The sequence below is a fragment of the Pinus tabuliformis genome, chromosome 1_1, assembly GCF_031772625.1.
Source record: "Pinus tabuliformis cultivar Carrire ecotype Pingquan chromosome 1_1, CPIR1, whole genome shotgun sequence".
NCBI lineage: Eukaryota > Viridiplantae > Streptophyta > Pinopsida > Pinales > Pinaceae > Pinus > Pinus tabuliformis.
The window spans coordinates 902644532-902659820 of NC_142297.1; the positions used below are offsets into that span (position 1 = coordinate 902644532).

General features: G+C 38.7%; 1 protein-coding gene across 2 annotated transcripts in view; it reads right to left on the reverse strand.

Annotated features, from left to right (window-relative positions):
- UVR8 (Regulator of chromosome condensation (RCC1) family protein) overlaps nucleotides 1-15289 on the reverse strand; it is a 430618-nt gene that overhangs the window by 221826 nt on the left and 193503 nt on the right. For both annotated transcript variants that reach the window (XM_089392986.1, XM_089392985.1), the window contains exon 6: nucleotides 7503-7676. In XM_089392986.1, the coding sequence (XP_089249112.1) occupies nucleotides 7503-7676 (174 nt within the window). The remainder of the gene's footprint in view (nucleotides 1-7502; nucleotides 7677-15289) is intronic.

Genomic DNA, 15289 nt, shown 5'->3' on the forward strand with positions numbered 1-15289 from the left:
GTTTGAAGAGGAAGGGGATGAACCTGAAGGAAACACTGAAACACTAAGGGGAAAGTTGCATTGACACCCTTGTGGAACTATGTGACCAAACTTGATGTGTGAAAGGGTGGTGGAAACTACAAAATTTTGTGGCCTCGTGTTTTTCATGGAGGAAAACCATTTAGTGGTTCATATACCCGAGTGAGGAGGCATCTTTGTGGGGTGATGGACAGTGATCATAAAAAGGGTGTTGTGGGGATACAAATTTGCCCAAACATTTCAGCTGAACAAAAAAGAAAATACATCGAAATATATGAGGTTGCACAACAAAAAAGCGAGAAACAAAAAACTCATTTTGAATCAAGTACAACATCTAGATTTCGTAGCTCATCTCCTCATGGTACCTTTGCAAGCTATGGATGCAAAAAAACAATAGGGGATTTCCTAAATGTTGTTGGGAGGGATCATGTGGATGGAAAGATCGTCTGATTTCTTTGTGCTTGCGATGTACCATTCAATGTGCTTTTCTCTCCCTATTGGCATGAAATAGTAAAGGCCATCAATGAAGCCCCAAAAGGATACAGGTCCCCCAACTATGAGAAAGTTAGAACAGTGTTATTAGAAAGAGAAAAAGCAAAGTTTCAAAGAGCATTGACACATTTTACAAATGAGTGGGTAGATTGTGGGGTATCCATTGTATCAGATGGGTGGACAAATATTAGAAACCAACATTTGATAAATGTTCTTGGTGTTTCTGCTAGTGGTGTAGTATTCATTACATGTCATGGCTCCTCCTCCATCAATGCATCTTCCCAAAACATCGCAGATCTCCTATTGCAATCAATCAGAAATGTTGGTCCGAAAAATGTAGTCCAAGTGATCACAGATAATGCAGCAAATTTTAAGGCAACAGGAAAAGTTATTGAGCATACTTATCCACACATCTTTTGTTCTAGGTGCCTGGTTCACACATTTAACCTTTTGATGCATGATATTGTGAAGAATAAAGAATGTTGGTGGATTAATGAGTTTACAGGAGAGGGAAGCAACTCATTAAATTCATCAAAAGGCATACAAGGGTACACTACTTCTATGGCACTTACTCCAAGTTGTAGTTGCTTAAACTTTCAAAAACAAAATTTGCCAGTTATTACCTAACCTTTAGGTGGCTAGTGCAGGTGAGACAAGCTTTAACTAATATGTTGTGCGCTGAATCATGGGAGGAAATTAACACTGATAGAGATGGTGCTAATGTAGCCAAGGACACTATTCTTGACATGTACTTTTGGTCACAGGGTAAATATGTTTTGCAATTCACCAAACAAATTTATTACATGATCAAGTTGGACATTCAAACAGACCAATAATTGGGTAGGTGTATGAGCAAATGGATAGCATGATGTTGAGCCAAGAGATATCACGTTGTACAATTATATTCATGCAAAGGTGGAAAACCAAAGGGAAATGCTAAATGTTCCATTGCATGCACTAGCATATGTTTTGACACCTAAATACTATCATCCATCATGGCTTTCAAAACCAACACCTGGGGGGGTGAGCAAGAGAAACCACATCAAGATCAAGAGGTTCACAAAAAATATATGATTACATTGACTAAATTAGTCCCTGATGAGGAGGCTGCCATGGTACGGAGACAGTTGAGCAAATATACGCTTAGCACTGGTCCATTTGGGAGCATGCATGCAATTAAAGGTCGAGAGACTTTTTCTTCTCTTGAGTGGTGGAACATGCATGGAGGTGCTACTACACTTCTACAGATTTTGGCATTAGGCATTACGGGTGCTATCACAGGTGGTAAACACTTCTCCTGCAAAGAGGTGTTGGAGCTCTTATTCTTTCATCCACGGTGTTAAAAGGAACATGTTGAGTTTCAACCGGGGAGAGAGCTTGCTTTATGTTCACTACAACTTGTGATTGTTGTCCCATTACTGTGATGATGCAAAGACTAATAAAGACCTTAAGGTTTGGGACAGGAATCCAAAGGAGCCCAATGTGAAGGATGGACTGTTGTGATTAGAGCAATTAGAGAATGCTCTTATCCAGGTATGTCCATTGTGGTATGAATTTTTCTTATAAAGCATTTCTCTAATTCCTGTTTTTAATTTTTTTGTTAACTAGTGTTTTTTTTTTGTATGAATATTCTGAGCGATTCCACGATGATGATGATCGAGTTGAGATGCCACCCCACCTAGTCTGTTGGTTCCTAGGTTCCATGGTTCAACACCAACAGCAGGGGGTTCGTCTTCATCAGCTTCAGTGCCATAACTTCCACAAGCACCATCTTCTTCATTGCCACCATGTGGAGGCCCACCACCACATTTTCTTCGTAGATATATTCACAATTTACTACTTTTGTCATAGATTAATCATTAGAGTTGTAGGCTTGTTGTGAATTTGAACATTTTTGTCTTGGCGGTGACCAAGTGACCTATTTTATAAACATTATTATTTCAATTTTAGACATGACAAATGTTGACAGTTTCTCACTTGCTAGATAAATCATAATATGCTCTATGCTTTATGTTTTATAATATGCTTAAATGTTTTATGTTTTATAATATGCTTAAAAACTTGATGTATGTTTGTAATTGCTAGAATATAGAGGGTTGATGCTCGAATAATTAATCATTGATGTACAATGGAATTATGGATGCCATATCTAAATTGATTTATGCAAAAATATGCATGTTTTGTTGCCTTCTACAACTAATTTGGTATTTGGGATGTTTGTTTAGAATATAAATGCAACAAAATATAAATATATATATATAGTAGACGCTTCGCTTCCTAGATTTTTGGAAAATGACGCTTCCGCGTCCCTGATTGCAAAAACATCCCCGTTCCATCCCCACTTCATGCAACATTGCTCTTGGCGTTATGAGGTGATGTCCTTTCATGCTATTGCTATTGTGTTTAATTTATTTTCCATATTGAATTAATATTAATTTATACTTACCATCTTGCTTGGATTGATGTGTGCAAGTTATCTTGGGATGTCGGTGTTTGGGTGAAGTCAGTTAGTTACTTCTCAGTCACTGAGTTGCAGTGCAGCAATTAGCAGTCGCAGTGCTATGGGCAACATGATGCAACATATTGAGAGGGAGTTGTAATATAGATATAGCAGTCACAGTGGCAATGTCATGGGCAACAGTACAGTAAGAAACAGTGGATGTGGGTCAGCAAGCCAAGGGTATTCTCTGAAGGGTGAGCCATTTTTGGCACCCTAGTTGTATTCAGAAATCTGCTTAATTATAAAACCCTCATATATGCTGCACCAGTTTCCCCGAATTAAGTTTTTCCAGGGACAATTGTCCAAAAATAATGGTGTCCCTTATGTTGTCTCAGTTTGTTTCAGTTGTTGATACGTATATTCATGAACGCTGCAATTGTGTTTACTTCGATGTTTATGTTAATAAATAACTTGTTAACGTAAAGAACAAGTAGGAGATAGTAAACCAGATATTGCAGTAGGGGTTTCTAATGTATTAGATTCAGAAATTTTCACATTGTTTTCCTTGATCTGCTGGATCAAGGAGTGTTGAGGCTTTCTGAGTGAAGCATTGCTTGGGAGGACATCTGGTCGGCACTTTGTGTTGATGTCTAGGTCCCAAAGTTGGGAGGGTGCTGTTGGTCATAGAGCTTTGACCTTAGTTACACATCTAGATCCTTGGGTTGATGGTTAGCAAGTCTGATGGTACCTAGAGAGGCTGAAATCTTGAGTACATCGTAGTCCCACTCTGAAAGATTTCCCTGGTCAAGAATCTAGTCTGTGGCATTGTGGTGCCTAAATTGTTGGGAGACCTTGCATAGATTTCCCTGGTCAAGAATCTATTCCATGGCATTACGGTGCCTAAACTTCTTCATAGATTATGTGTTTTAAGATTTTCCATGTACCTCTATGGTTATATGTAAATATGAATACCTCCCTAGTTAAGAGGGAGTGTTGAAGAATGTAACTAGGTTCGGTCTTCATAATTGTACTTAAGTCAAAATGAAATATATTTGTCAAAAGAAAGCAAAAAGAAATTTTATTATTATTTTTATTGACTTTTTAAAGCATGGGTTTCATGCTTGGGTCAATTGTTATAGGTCAAACCTCCATTGTAGGTTTTAGGATTGTTTACTTGAGTTAAAAGTCGAAATATGTATGGTAAAAGACTCCTCCATCAAAGTCTCCTTGATGTTGAACTCATCATCAAGTCAGCGTCCCTCAATGAACTCATGACGGCCTCATATAGAGACACCTCTATTCAAGAACTCATGTCTGCTTATTTATAATGGACAGACAACTATATATACAAGCCTAAGGACTTCGCATCAAGCATAGATACGAGCTTGGATTTCAAAGGAATGAACTCGCAGGATCTCAGAGACCAGTGCGGAAATCTCAAGTATGGGTTCGGTGTAAATCTCAAAAGAAGGTTCATTTCGATATACCACAGTGAAAAGAAGTTCGATCAAATTAAGAGTGATGAGTTCTAAAGCAAGTGCAATTCGGTACTATCACAGTGTAGAAGCTCGGTGCTATTGCAGTGAAGAAGTTCAGTGCTACCTCAGTGATGAAGTCCGAATATTACAATGAAGACTTGGTGTATTACAGTGAGGAAACTCGGATTATTGCAGGACCGAGATTTGAGTTTGGGGCAGTCATCACAGGATCGAGGGCAGGAAGAACACATTGAAGAATGCAATACTAATCACAAGGTTGACTTGATGGAGGGAGTCTCTAGTATAGGTTGTGAAGGTCTTGGTCGTCTCATCTTGTTTTTGAATCTACTGAAGGAAGAATTTTGATTGGGTTTTCCCCTAGAGTGGGGTTTTTCCCTGGTTGCATGCCTACATCTCGTGTCCTCTACTATTTGTTGTTTGACATTAGTCTTGATGATAAAGAAAAGATAAATCAAATGAAAGAATAACAATAATGAAACATCACAAGATAATGTCATAAGAAGAGAAATCGATTAACTTCCACACTTCGGATTTCTCATGTTTCCCCTAGTCTCCAACCAATCCTAGAGTCTCTATGTGTGAATGTTTTTCTTCTATTGTTCCTTTATGTGTTTATTTGGGGTAGCATCGGATGTGCTCTAGCCACGAAAATTGGTGGAGAGGCTAAGGCACATGAGATCTCCAATACCCAGAAAGGGTTTGGCCAGATTCTAAACAGTTTGTGAGATATTAAAATAATTAATATTTTTAATGGAGTCCCTAAGTCTAAACTTAGGGAAAATAAAATATTAATGTGAATTAATATAAAATTGTGTTAGAATGGTCCAAAAGTCATGGATCAAGCAAGATCTAATCTTAGCCATTGATTTGTCAACGAAAAAAGTATAAGAGGAGGCTTGAGGATCACTTGGAGAACACACCAAGAGATCAAGATTTCGACTTTCTGGGGTTGGGTTTGTTGAGAAAGTTGAGAGAGTGATCAGAGTTGTAGCTGAGGGACGGTGAATACAGAAGTAGAGAGGCAGAGATAGCACCAGGAGGATCAGCGCAGTAGCCAGAGAGAGGGACGTAGAACCAGCCAAGGGTTCAGGCAGAGCCAGCCAGGAGTTGCGCAATGCCTCAGAGGGCTAGCGTGAGTGACGTTGAGGGCTAGAGGACTCACGCAGTGCCTCCAGAGGCTGACGCAGGGCAAGACAGAGTGACGTTGGGCTAACGTTGGGCCAGAGATAGCTGACGCAATCCCTAGAGGTTGACGCTGGGGTTTTGTGGGGAAAATTGCAGTTGTGAAGCTACCAGAGTGTTTATCTGGGGTTTAGCCAGAATACCTGCTTCCGAGGAGAGAGGTACTACTGCTGATATTTCTTCTTTGTTGGGTTAGACAAATTTGGCACCCAGATTGTATTCTGAAACTGCTTAATAAATCAAACCCTCAGATAACTATATTGGTTTTCCCGCATTGGGTTTTCCCGGGGACATTAGTCCAAAAACAACAGTGTCACTTGTGTGCTTGTTTCTGTTACCTTCAGTTGATGATCTATAATGCGTTGAGCATGTACTTGTATTTATTTCCAGTATTTACATGCTAAATAACTTGTTAATTAACAAAACAAGTAGGTCGGAATAAATCAATAAAGTACATGAAGAGTTTCTAACGAGTAAGACTTAGAAATTCCAACATTATGTTCCGCTGCATTGATGATAATATTGTTCTTTCTGTATAGTGCATATGTTGTTGAATAAGAATGTAAAATTGAATAATGATATGATGATGTTGGGTGAATTCAATATGTAAATGATGAAATGCAATTATCTATAGCAAAGAACAATATAGCCCTAAGAGAAATTAACATCTAATCGTCTAGAAAATAAGCCATTTGGGAGGAATTTTTTTCTTCAACCCAATAGCCCAAGGATTTTGCACTACTCTCTCCCACAAAAGCCATCAAATATCTAAAATCCAAAATTCTCTCTTATTTTATTTAATTGACATATAAAGTTGATTTATCAATTATCTCTATTTTAAATTTCATTACTCAAGTCTGATCATCATTAACATTCATAAATTTGTTGTCTAGACCTGCTTATTTCAGTTAGGAGTTGTTATCAAGCATCTTTCATTGAAATCATAAATAAAAATTTCCCTAGATTTATTCTTTAAAGCATTTATGTTTGCTTGGAGATATTTTTACTTATATGAGCAAATCCAAAAATTGATCTCTTCTTTTAAAATCAGATTTGAAAATGGTATTAAGTCTAGTATAGGTAATAATGGAGTGTATTGTATAATCACATACATTATAAGACCTATCTAAATCACATGCCACTGACAACATAAAATCCTAATACCAAAATGTTTATTTAAGCATTCTCGTCAACAATTCACAAGCAGGTCACCGAGGAGCAATATGGGAGAGAAAATGCTAGAAACCTTCTCTACTATAAATTTTGGATGGTAATGCTTCAAACCTTCTACTTTTAATGGACTACTAAGCACAAAATATGTCGTGCACAAAGGAAATCACCACCGAAGAGACCAAGAATGGACTTCATATATTGTTGAAAAAACACAATGTATACATGTACAATTATTAGACCATTTTGGGAACTGCGACAACAGTACCCAAAAGATAGGCAAAACACATAGTGAAATCATAAAATAGGTGACCAAGAATGGACTACATGCCCAGTTAGGGCATGGAAACCTACTCAATGTCAAATATCACTCTTGTTAGTCACTACTATCCCTAGTCAACCTCAAGATCCTTTAGATACATTAGGCTACTCAATTTTGAAGTATTCTCTGTGTCAGAAATTGTTAAACCAATTTCCCCATCATTTTCTTTTTTTAAATTAACATTATTCTAGTTTTAATCTGATATTTTGGGCGAAGTTTTTATATAGAAAATCTTTTAAGTTTCCATTAATACTAAAACAAACATTTTTCCAATAATCAATACTTAATTACTAATAGAAATAAGAAATATAACAAATTAAATTTTGCTTAGTCTCAAAGAGCTTATACTACAAATGATATTAGGAAACATAATACAAACCTGAGTTATGTGAGCATTCCTTAAGCCCTCGACACGACATGGAACAAGATGATCTTCATTATCGCCATGACCCAGTTGTCCATACTTACTCCAACCATACGTGTACAAACTGCCAGAATCAGAGATTGCAATAGTGTGGCGCCATCCACAAGCAACCATGGTAAACTTTTCTCCCTACAAAAATAGTAAAGGACAAAACACATCCATGAGAACATAAAAAGCAAGAGACCCACAACCAAACTGAAGAAAAATATCGGTTATGATAATTAACATATGACTATCTTTTTCAAAACATTTTTAAAAGACAGCACAAATATGTGATTCTCCGAATGTAAAATAGAAAATTAATGTCATCTTATTTCGAGAGTTCACCAAGTTCTTTTGTAAAAAAACATTTTAGATCTGAAATAAATTCAAAAACCTTGTCAAATTCAATTAGCATTTATACCCTTTCCTAGGAATATTGCTACATAAGATTACCTACCTTGCTAACTTTTGGTTTCTATGATAAACAAAGGGACATAAAACACTTGAAAATGACTCAACTATAATTAGCCAAGAAACTAAAACTCGACTACTTGGGACTTTAATCGCAAGAAACAAATTGAAAGTGCCTATAGTGTTAAAATTGGCAACTAGGGCCAAACTCCATGTGGGTCATCTTATTAATGGCAGCTGATATTTTTCTTGGATCCCTCTCATCGAGAGGTGTAGGATTGATCTAAAGATCATGCGATTCCGATAAGTATTCATGGAGATAAGAATTTATTTGTGTTATGGGACAATTCGTTAAGGTCGGCCAGCAACCAAACAAACCCCACTTGTGCTGAACGTTTTAGTATAAATAGAGGTAGCCTTCAAGTCATTTCTACACACTCACTTGGGATCTCTTCATCACTACTTGTCTTTGGGTTTTAATAGGAGGAAAGAGCCTAAGGGATAATGCTGCCCCGATGGAGAAAGGATCTACGCTGCCCTAATAGAGATCTACGCTGCCCTCATGGAGATCTACGCTGCCCTAATGAAGAAGCCCTAGACGCAGAAAGGAAGGGAGATCTAGAATGGTGAAGGAAGCCTACATAACGCAGCAAGGAAAGATCTAATCGCTGGTCTAGAAGAGACCCTATCTGCTGTCCTAAAAGGCACCTATACGCAGCCCTAAGGAGAGAGACCTATACGCTGATCAAAAGAGCCCTAGCCGCAGTTCTGTTCGTGCCCTAGTCACAGTCCATATACGCCCTAACTGCTGGCCTTATTCCGCACTAAGATGTTGCCCTATATCCGCAATTTAAGAAGACTCTTATACGTTGGAAATAGGAGGCCTTATCTCCCTTGACGCAGTCTTCTAATACGCTATCTCAAGAGGCCTGTATGCTACCCTAACCACAGTCCTCAAAGGCAGTCAATGAGAGTTCTATGCAGCAAGTATACGCTGGAAAGGGGAGCCCTTAACACAGTCAAAAAAAAGACTATTCAAGCATGCCCCAGCCGCAGCCATGGAGGAGTCTTTCCTCAGCTAAAAGATGCTTAATATGACCTCAGATTTGGACAGCAACAGCGTCAAGCTTCAGGCCGATGATGGAAGGTCTGAAAGTGGGTTGTATGACATGGAGAAGAGTGCCGAAGGGTATATGTTTAAGTCTGTCCAGCAAGGCAGCATATGTTAGAACTGTGTTGATAATAGTACAGTCACTTGGATGGAGAAAGGGGTATGAACTTAATGAATATTATGAACAGTAAATTCTATGAGAGAAATCACTGTGTTGAAGACCTTGGTTGGAAACCTTTGGAGCAGCAAAGGGGACTGTTAGAGGGCAAATTAATATAGGCCTATGTTCAGTGACATTGGTGGAACTTCGTCATTAATAGAAGGCAGATTGAAGAGCTGACCGTATGAAGGTACAGACTTCCTAGTGAGCAGCAGAGGAAGACTGTGTGTTAGGCCGCAGGCCATAACACCACAGTCAATATTTCGTATGAGTATTTAAGTGCTCAGATCATTAGCATAATATATATGGAGCTGTCATGTTGCTGAAGCCATTAGAGGACTGTTTAATGTTGCTGTAATATAAGATGGACAGAGCTAGTGTCATGGGTTGGTTCAACTGACAATGAGCAACATGATGATGTAAGGGTCTCACCTTGAAGGACCTTATGCTGCAAATCAGTTGAATATTGAATGCTGCTCTTCGAGCTGCAGTCCTCGTTGTCAGGTGTATAACTGCATTGTGTCATCTTCATGGTGAAGATCTCTGCTCTTATCTAGTCAAGTCAAAGTGTTGACTTCTGATGTATATGTACTATCTCTCTCTCTCTGCTGAATTATTGAAGAACATATAAGAAGAATTGATCAAGGGTTTGTCCCTGGCTAGCGCCACATCTTGTCCTCTTGTCTTGGCTTGTCTTCTGCAATTTATATTTATGTTCTATCTCCAGTTTACTTTAATGCTGATGTAACTACGTTTGGTCTTCATAAATATGAAATGTACTTTTCATTCTTGTATTTTGTAAAAGACCAAAAAATGATTATTATTATTATTATTGAGCTTGGGTTTCTTGCCCAAGAAATTTGTTTTATAGGTCAAGCACTAATTGAAAGTTGTTAAACACATACATGGCAGCGACAGAATATTAAGATAAACATGAGAGTCTATCTATTATTAACAAATGATATACATTTATAGTACATTCATATGACCTTTGGTTTCGTATTCCAAGGTCTCTTGGACTTCCTTAGACTATTCAGCTTCCACACCAACCCTTAGAGGATTAGGTGTCCAACATTCCCCCCCTTAATCCGAAGGGTTATGTATGAGTCCAAGAAGAGAGCTGTAATACAAAACGTGCAAAAATGCATGGCAGCACTAGGCTGAATGTGCTCTCTGAAATGTTGGTATAAGGGAGGTGGTTTAAGGATGACCACCAACACTGGAATGCTTAGTGCAGTTCCCAAAACTCTTCCAAGTCTGGCATGAAGCTTAGGTCTTCTGCTAGAGGAAGTGCTCCTGATGTTTTGAAGAGGGAAACCTTCAACCATGAAAGGGAGGTCTCACCCCGCATAAAAGGGAGAACCTCAACCTGAAAAGGGAGGTCTCAACCTGTGATGGTTTAAGGATGACCAACAACTCTAGAATGCTTAATGCAATTCCTGGAAGTCTTCCAAAACTAGCAAGAAGCTGAAGTCTTCTGCTAGAGGAAGTGTCCCAAATTCTTTGAAGAGGCACCACCAACTGAAGGCATGATCAAGGGCATCTTTGTCTCTTGGCTACAACTCTGAATCTGGTATGGCAGGTTGTGGCTCAGGTTCCATTGATGTGGCTTTGAAGCTTGTAGATGACCATCATTTCCCCCCTTGTCAGATACAAGGTGAGAAGATGGAGAAAATTCAACTACAAGACTGTTCACTACTCTAGAACAAGTTCTGACATATGACTGGAATATCTTCTTGGCTATTGGTGCCCATTGCCAAGAAGCGATCCATCCAAGATGAATCTTTGTTCCTGTAGGAGATTTATTTCTGAAGCATCTGTTTGAAGAATCACTGGTTTTATGACAGTGCTTACATGGATGAAGATCAAAACAATGATCTTTCATATGGCCAACTCAGTCACAATGTTTGCATTTAACAACTTATTGTGGCTTGATGTGGAAGAGGAGCAGAATCTGGAACAGTTGAAGGTGAATTGTCATGAAGGAATCCAACACTCTTTAACTGAATGGGCTTTGAGTAATCTGGAATATGAAAGGAAACCTCCTTGTCATATCCAAGACCTGTTTTGTGCCTGTTGCTGACAAGCTCTTCCCAAGGTCTGAGATGGGCTAGCGAAGTGCAAACTGAACTTCTGCATCTGCATGTAACTCTACTGCTTTATCGGGCACTGGATCTGAATCAACCGTAACATTATTGTCTTGCTGTTTATGGGAGTTTGTTTCAATCTGCTGAACAGAAACAGGTTCAGAAAGATGACTCCACTTTTGTAATTCTTCCTGCTGTAGTTGAGATTCAAGCTGCAAAAATTCAATCTTGTCTTGTGCATTTTGCAAACAAGTTCTAATGTCAACAAGAGAAACTTTGTTGATTCTTACTTTATCATGATCAAAAGAATGTATCAGAGTTTTTAAGAACTCTAATACTTCACCAATTTGAGTCATTTTTTCCAATGTCAAACTTACACTTTAAAATTTGTTCACAAATTTACACTGGCCAAGCATGCATCGAATGGTTGTGTCGAGAAGTAAGTAGTGATCCTTGGATACCAGTTGATGGCGTTACAGTGTTCTTTACAGAGTGTTTTAGAAATAGAGAAGGTCGACGAGTGTTTTATCTTCCGTTGTGGAGGCACCAAGACTGAGACAACATGATGGCAGTGATACCAAGCGTTTAACCTTCTGTCATGATTATGTGAACCAGCATACAATGTTCAATCGTTAAACTATTCATCACCACCACCACTGCGATTCTTCCAATACCTGACATATAATGGCCCGGGATGTAAAGCTACGCGTTACATAGATTTTGTACCTTTTTTTGACTTACCTGACCAATCACCGTCAGTCCTTTCTTTGACTTTCCCTTTTGTCAGGCGCTTCAATCTGCATCATTGATTTCTTCCTTCAGATCAATGGATATGGCATCGTCTGCTCGGCAACTAGTCCAGACAATCTCTACCGTCGATGTGACCCGTCCAATTGAACAACTATCGCGCAATCTCGGGCAGCTTCTTGCATGACCGATATCAAGTTGAGAGCGTGCAAGATTTCTGGTTTTCTCGTGCTACGTGGCACCACCACGGTTCATCGCGCACTTCATACAAATACCATTTACCATTTTATTACCCACGCGATATACCACTTACCATTTTAATCTGAGCCTTAAACTCTTTTTAATAACCACATCACGTTCATTTAAAATGTTAACCTGCTTGCATGTTCTGATGTGATACACGTCGATCTCCTTTGATCGAACGATCACCGCTTCCCCACGATTTCCGTCAATTTCAACAGTCTGCCAAATTTCTTTCTCATCTGCCACTTTTACCTTGACTCCAGTCTGCACCCTGTAGCCACAATACTCCTCCAAGCAGGTGATATTGATGGGGTAGACGCTGTCTTTGATGCTGCTGTAGAGTGGAGTAGAATGCTATTGGGACTCAAATGCGTAGGCGTGAAGATGTATGGATTCAAACTCAATAGTTTTAAAACATTTTGTCATTACTATCCACCATGATTATAATACCCATATCCAAAATGACACTCGGATGCTTTCCACAACAGAGAATGCTTTCAGCTGGAGACAAATCACCATACAATGCAACTTTTGACAATGATGCAACCTAAGCCGCACATACCCACAGTATGCATATAAAATGCATGTCATATACATGTCCGAGGAATTTTAAAATTCCATACTTAGTAAAACCTTCACAAGTCAAGGTTTAATGTTCCTTCCATAAACTCTATGCAGAAACGTTTGATTTAACTATCCAAAGTCCTTATAAATCCTTCATAATCTTTGGTTAATTCTTATTACCCACACATATTAACCATACCATGGATTTTAGACTTTGGTTAAAACTCAACTTAAACATTAATCCTGCTTATTTCCCATATAATAGAGATATTTCATAAACCACACTTAAAACTTACCTTTCTTCCATTCCACAAACCTTTGCACATATATCGATGCTCTCCTTAGCGCATTAAATCTTCGTCGTCAATCTCATTCCTCAATCTGACGGTTATCACGCAATAACTCGTGCCAACTAGCCTAAGCCAATCTCCACTGTTTATTTCTCCTACCTCAATCCAACGGTGATCGCGTAATCTCGTGTGAAATCTTGCACGATGCATAAAGTGTTGAGAGTGCGCGAGAAAAGTGGTTTCCTCTTTCTATCGTGTGCTACGTCTCAACCCCTCAGGTTAATCACGAAAATTTGCAAAATACCATTTACAGTGTTTAGGGCGCGCGCAATACTGCTTACCGCCTACAAAGACTGCTCCATTATTCTACTAACACGTGGCTTAATCTGATCTCTTCATTTCTTAACTTTATTTTACGCGACTTAATCCTAGTCGTCTATCTCCCTCATTCTCGTTCGTTGATTTCACTGATCCAACGACTGTGCTTTGCTGCTACGTTCTTTTGCATCTCACCATGTAATAGTCTTCTTGCTTCTCTGTCTGTGTAATTATTCTCGCCTTATAGTCTTCAATTGTTCTAATCCCAATCTTTAGCTCCGTTATTTCACTCCTTCACACCTTTACGTTTCCGCGGGTAGCCACAGAGTACAGCATAAACAAAGCATAGTGTTATGGGCTACGGAAACCATGCTCGGATATGGAGACAACGTTATGGTTGGATGGAGAGCGGTAGCGTTTGGTGGTAATAATTCTGCATATAGCGTTGAAAGAGCCACCAGTGGAGGCAAAGAATCCAAAGATGGAACTGAGGAATGCCAAGAGTCGTTTGCAGTGGGAGGAGGGGTATGGTACATAACCACCATAACCACCTTACCTGTGAGGCCTTTTGCTTTCCCTAAATGTGCCTTTGGGAGTAGCTATATTTTCTTCTTGTAGAATTTCCCTGGCCCAAGATGATTTTCTTTTAACTTGAGCTTCTTCAAGTGATTTTTCTAGGACTTTAGCAGGCTCAAGAGACAAGTCATGATCAATGGGATCATCTTGGTTTCTCTCCCTCTAATTCCCTAAACCTAAATTTTCAGCAAAAGGAGAGGTAGGCTCATTTTCAGTTTCACGCTGAAGTTCTTTAGACTTTCTAAAGGTTGCTTCTTCATGGAAGATGACATCCTGACTCACCTCAATTTTTCTTTGACCAGGTATATAAACTCTGTAGGCTTTGGATGACTCACTGTATCCCACAAATATGCCTTTTATCCCGGAGGCTTCTAGTTTGGAACTCTTGTCCTTGGGAACATCAATGTAAACTAGGCAACCAAAGACTCTAAAGTGGCTTACATCAGGCTTGATTCCAAAGAAGACTTCCACATGTATTTTATCCTTGAGAATGGATATGGTTTTGAATGTAAATAGTTGTCCTAGTAGCTTCAGCCCAAATACAGATAGGAAGGTCTTTGTCAAACATCATTACTTTGCAGGCTTCAACAAAGGTTCTATTTTTCCTCTTAGCTACTCCATTTTGTTGAGGATTATAAGAAGCAGTCAATTGTTTTCTTATGCCATGTTCTTTACAGAAATCAACAAAAGGATGGTATTCATACTCCCCCCCATTATCAAACCTAAGAGTTTTAATCTTCTTATCAGTTTGATTTTTCATTAGGGCTTTAAATTCTTTGAATTTCTCAAAGGTCTCATTCTTATTTTCCATGAAATACACACAACATTTTCTGGAGAAGTCATCAATAAAAGATACATAATACAAATAGCCACTCAAAGAAGCAAAAGCCATAGGACCACGTGTTGATTTGGGGTGGCATCAGATGTGTAAGCCTCAAAATTTGCAGGGATGCTTTGGCACAGGGATTCCAAAGAACCAAGAAAGCGTTTTGGGAAATTCCACCCAAAAGTGATTTTATTAAAATAATTAATATTTTTAATGGGGTTCCTAAGTTAAACATGTTGATTTAGGGTAGCATCGGATGTTCTCTAACCACGAAATTTGGTGGAGAGGTTAGGGCACATGAGATCTCCAATACCCAGAAAGGGTTTGGGAAAATTCTAAACAGTTCAGGAGATATTAAAATAATTAATATTTTTAATGGAGTCCCTAAATCTAAACTTAGGGAAAATAAAATATTAATGTGTATTAA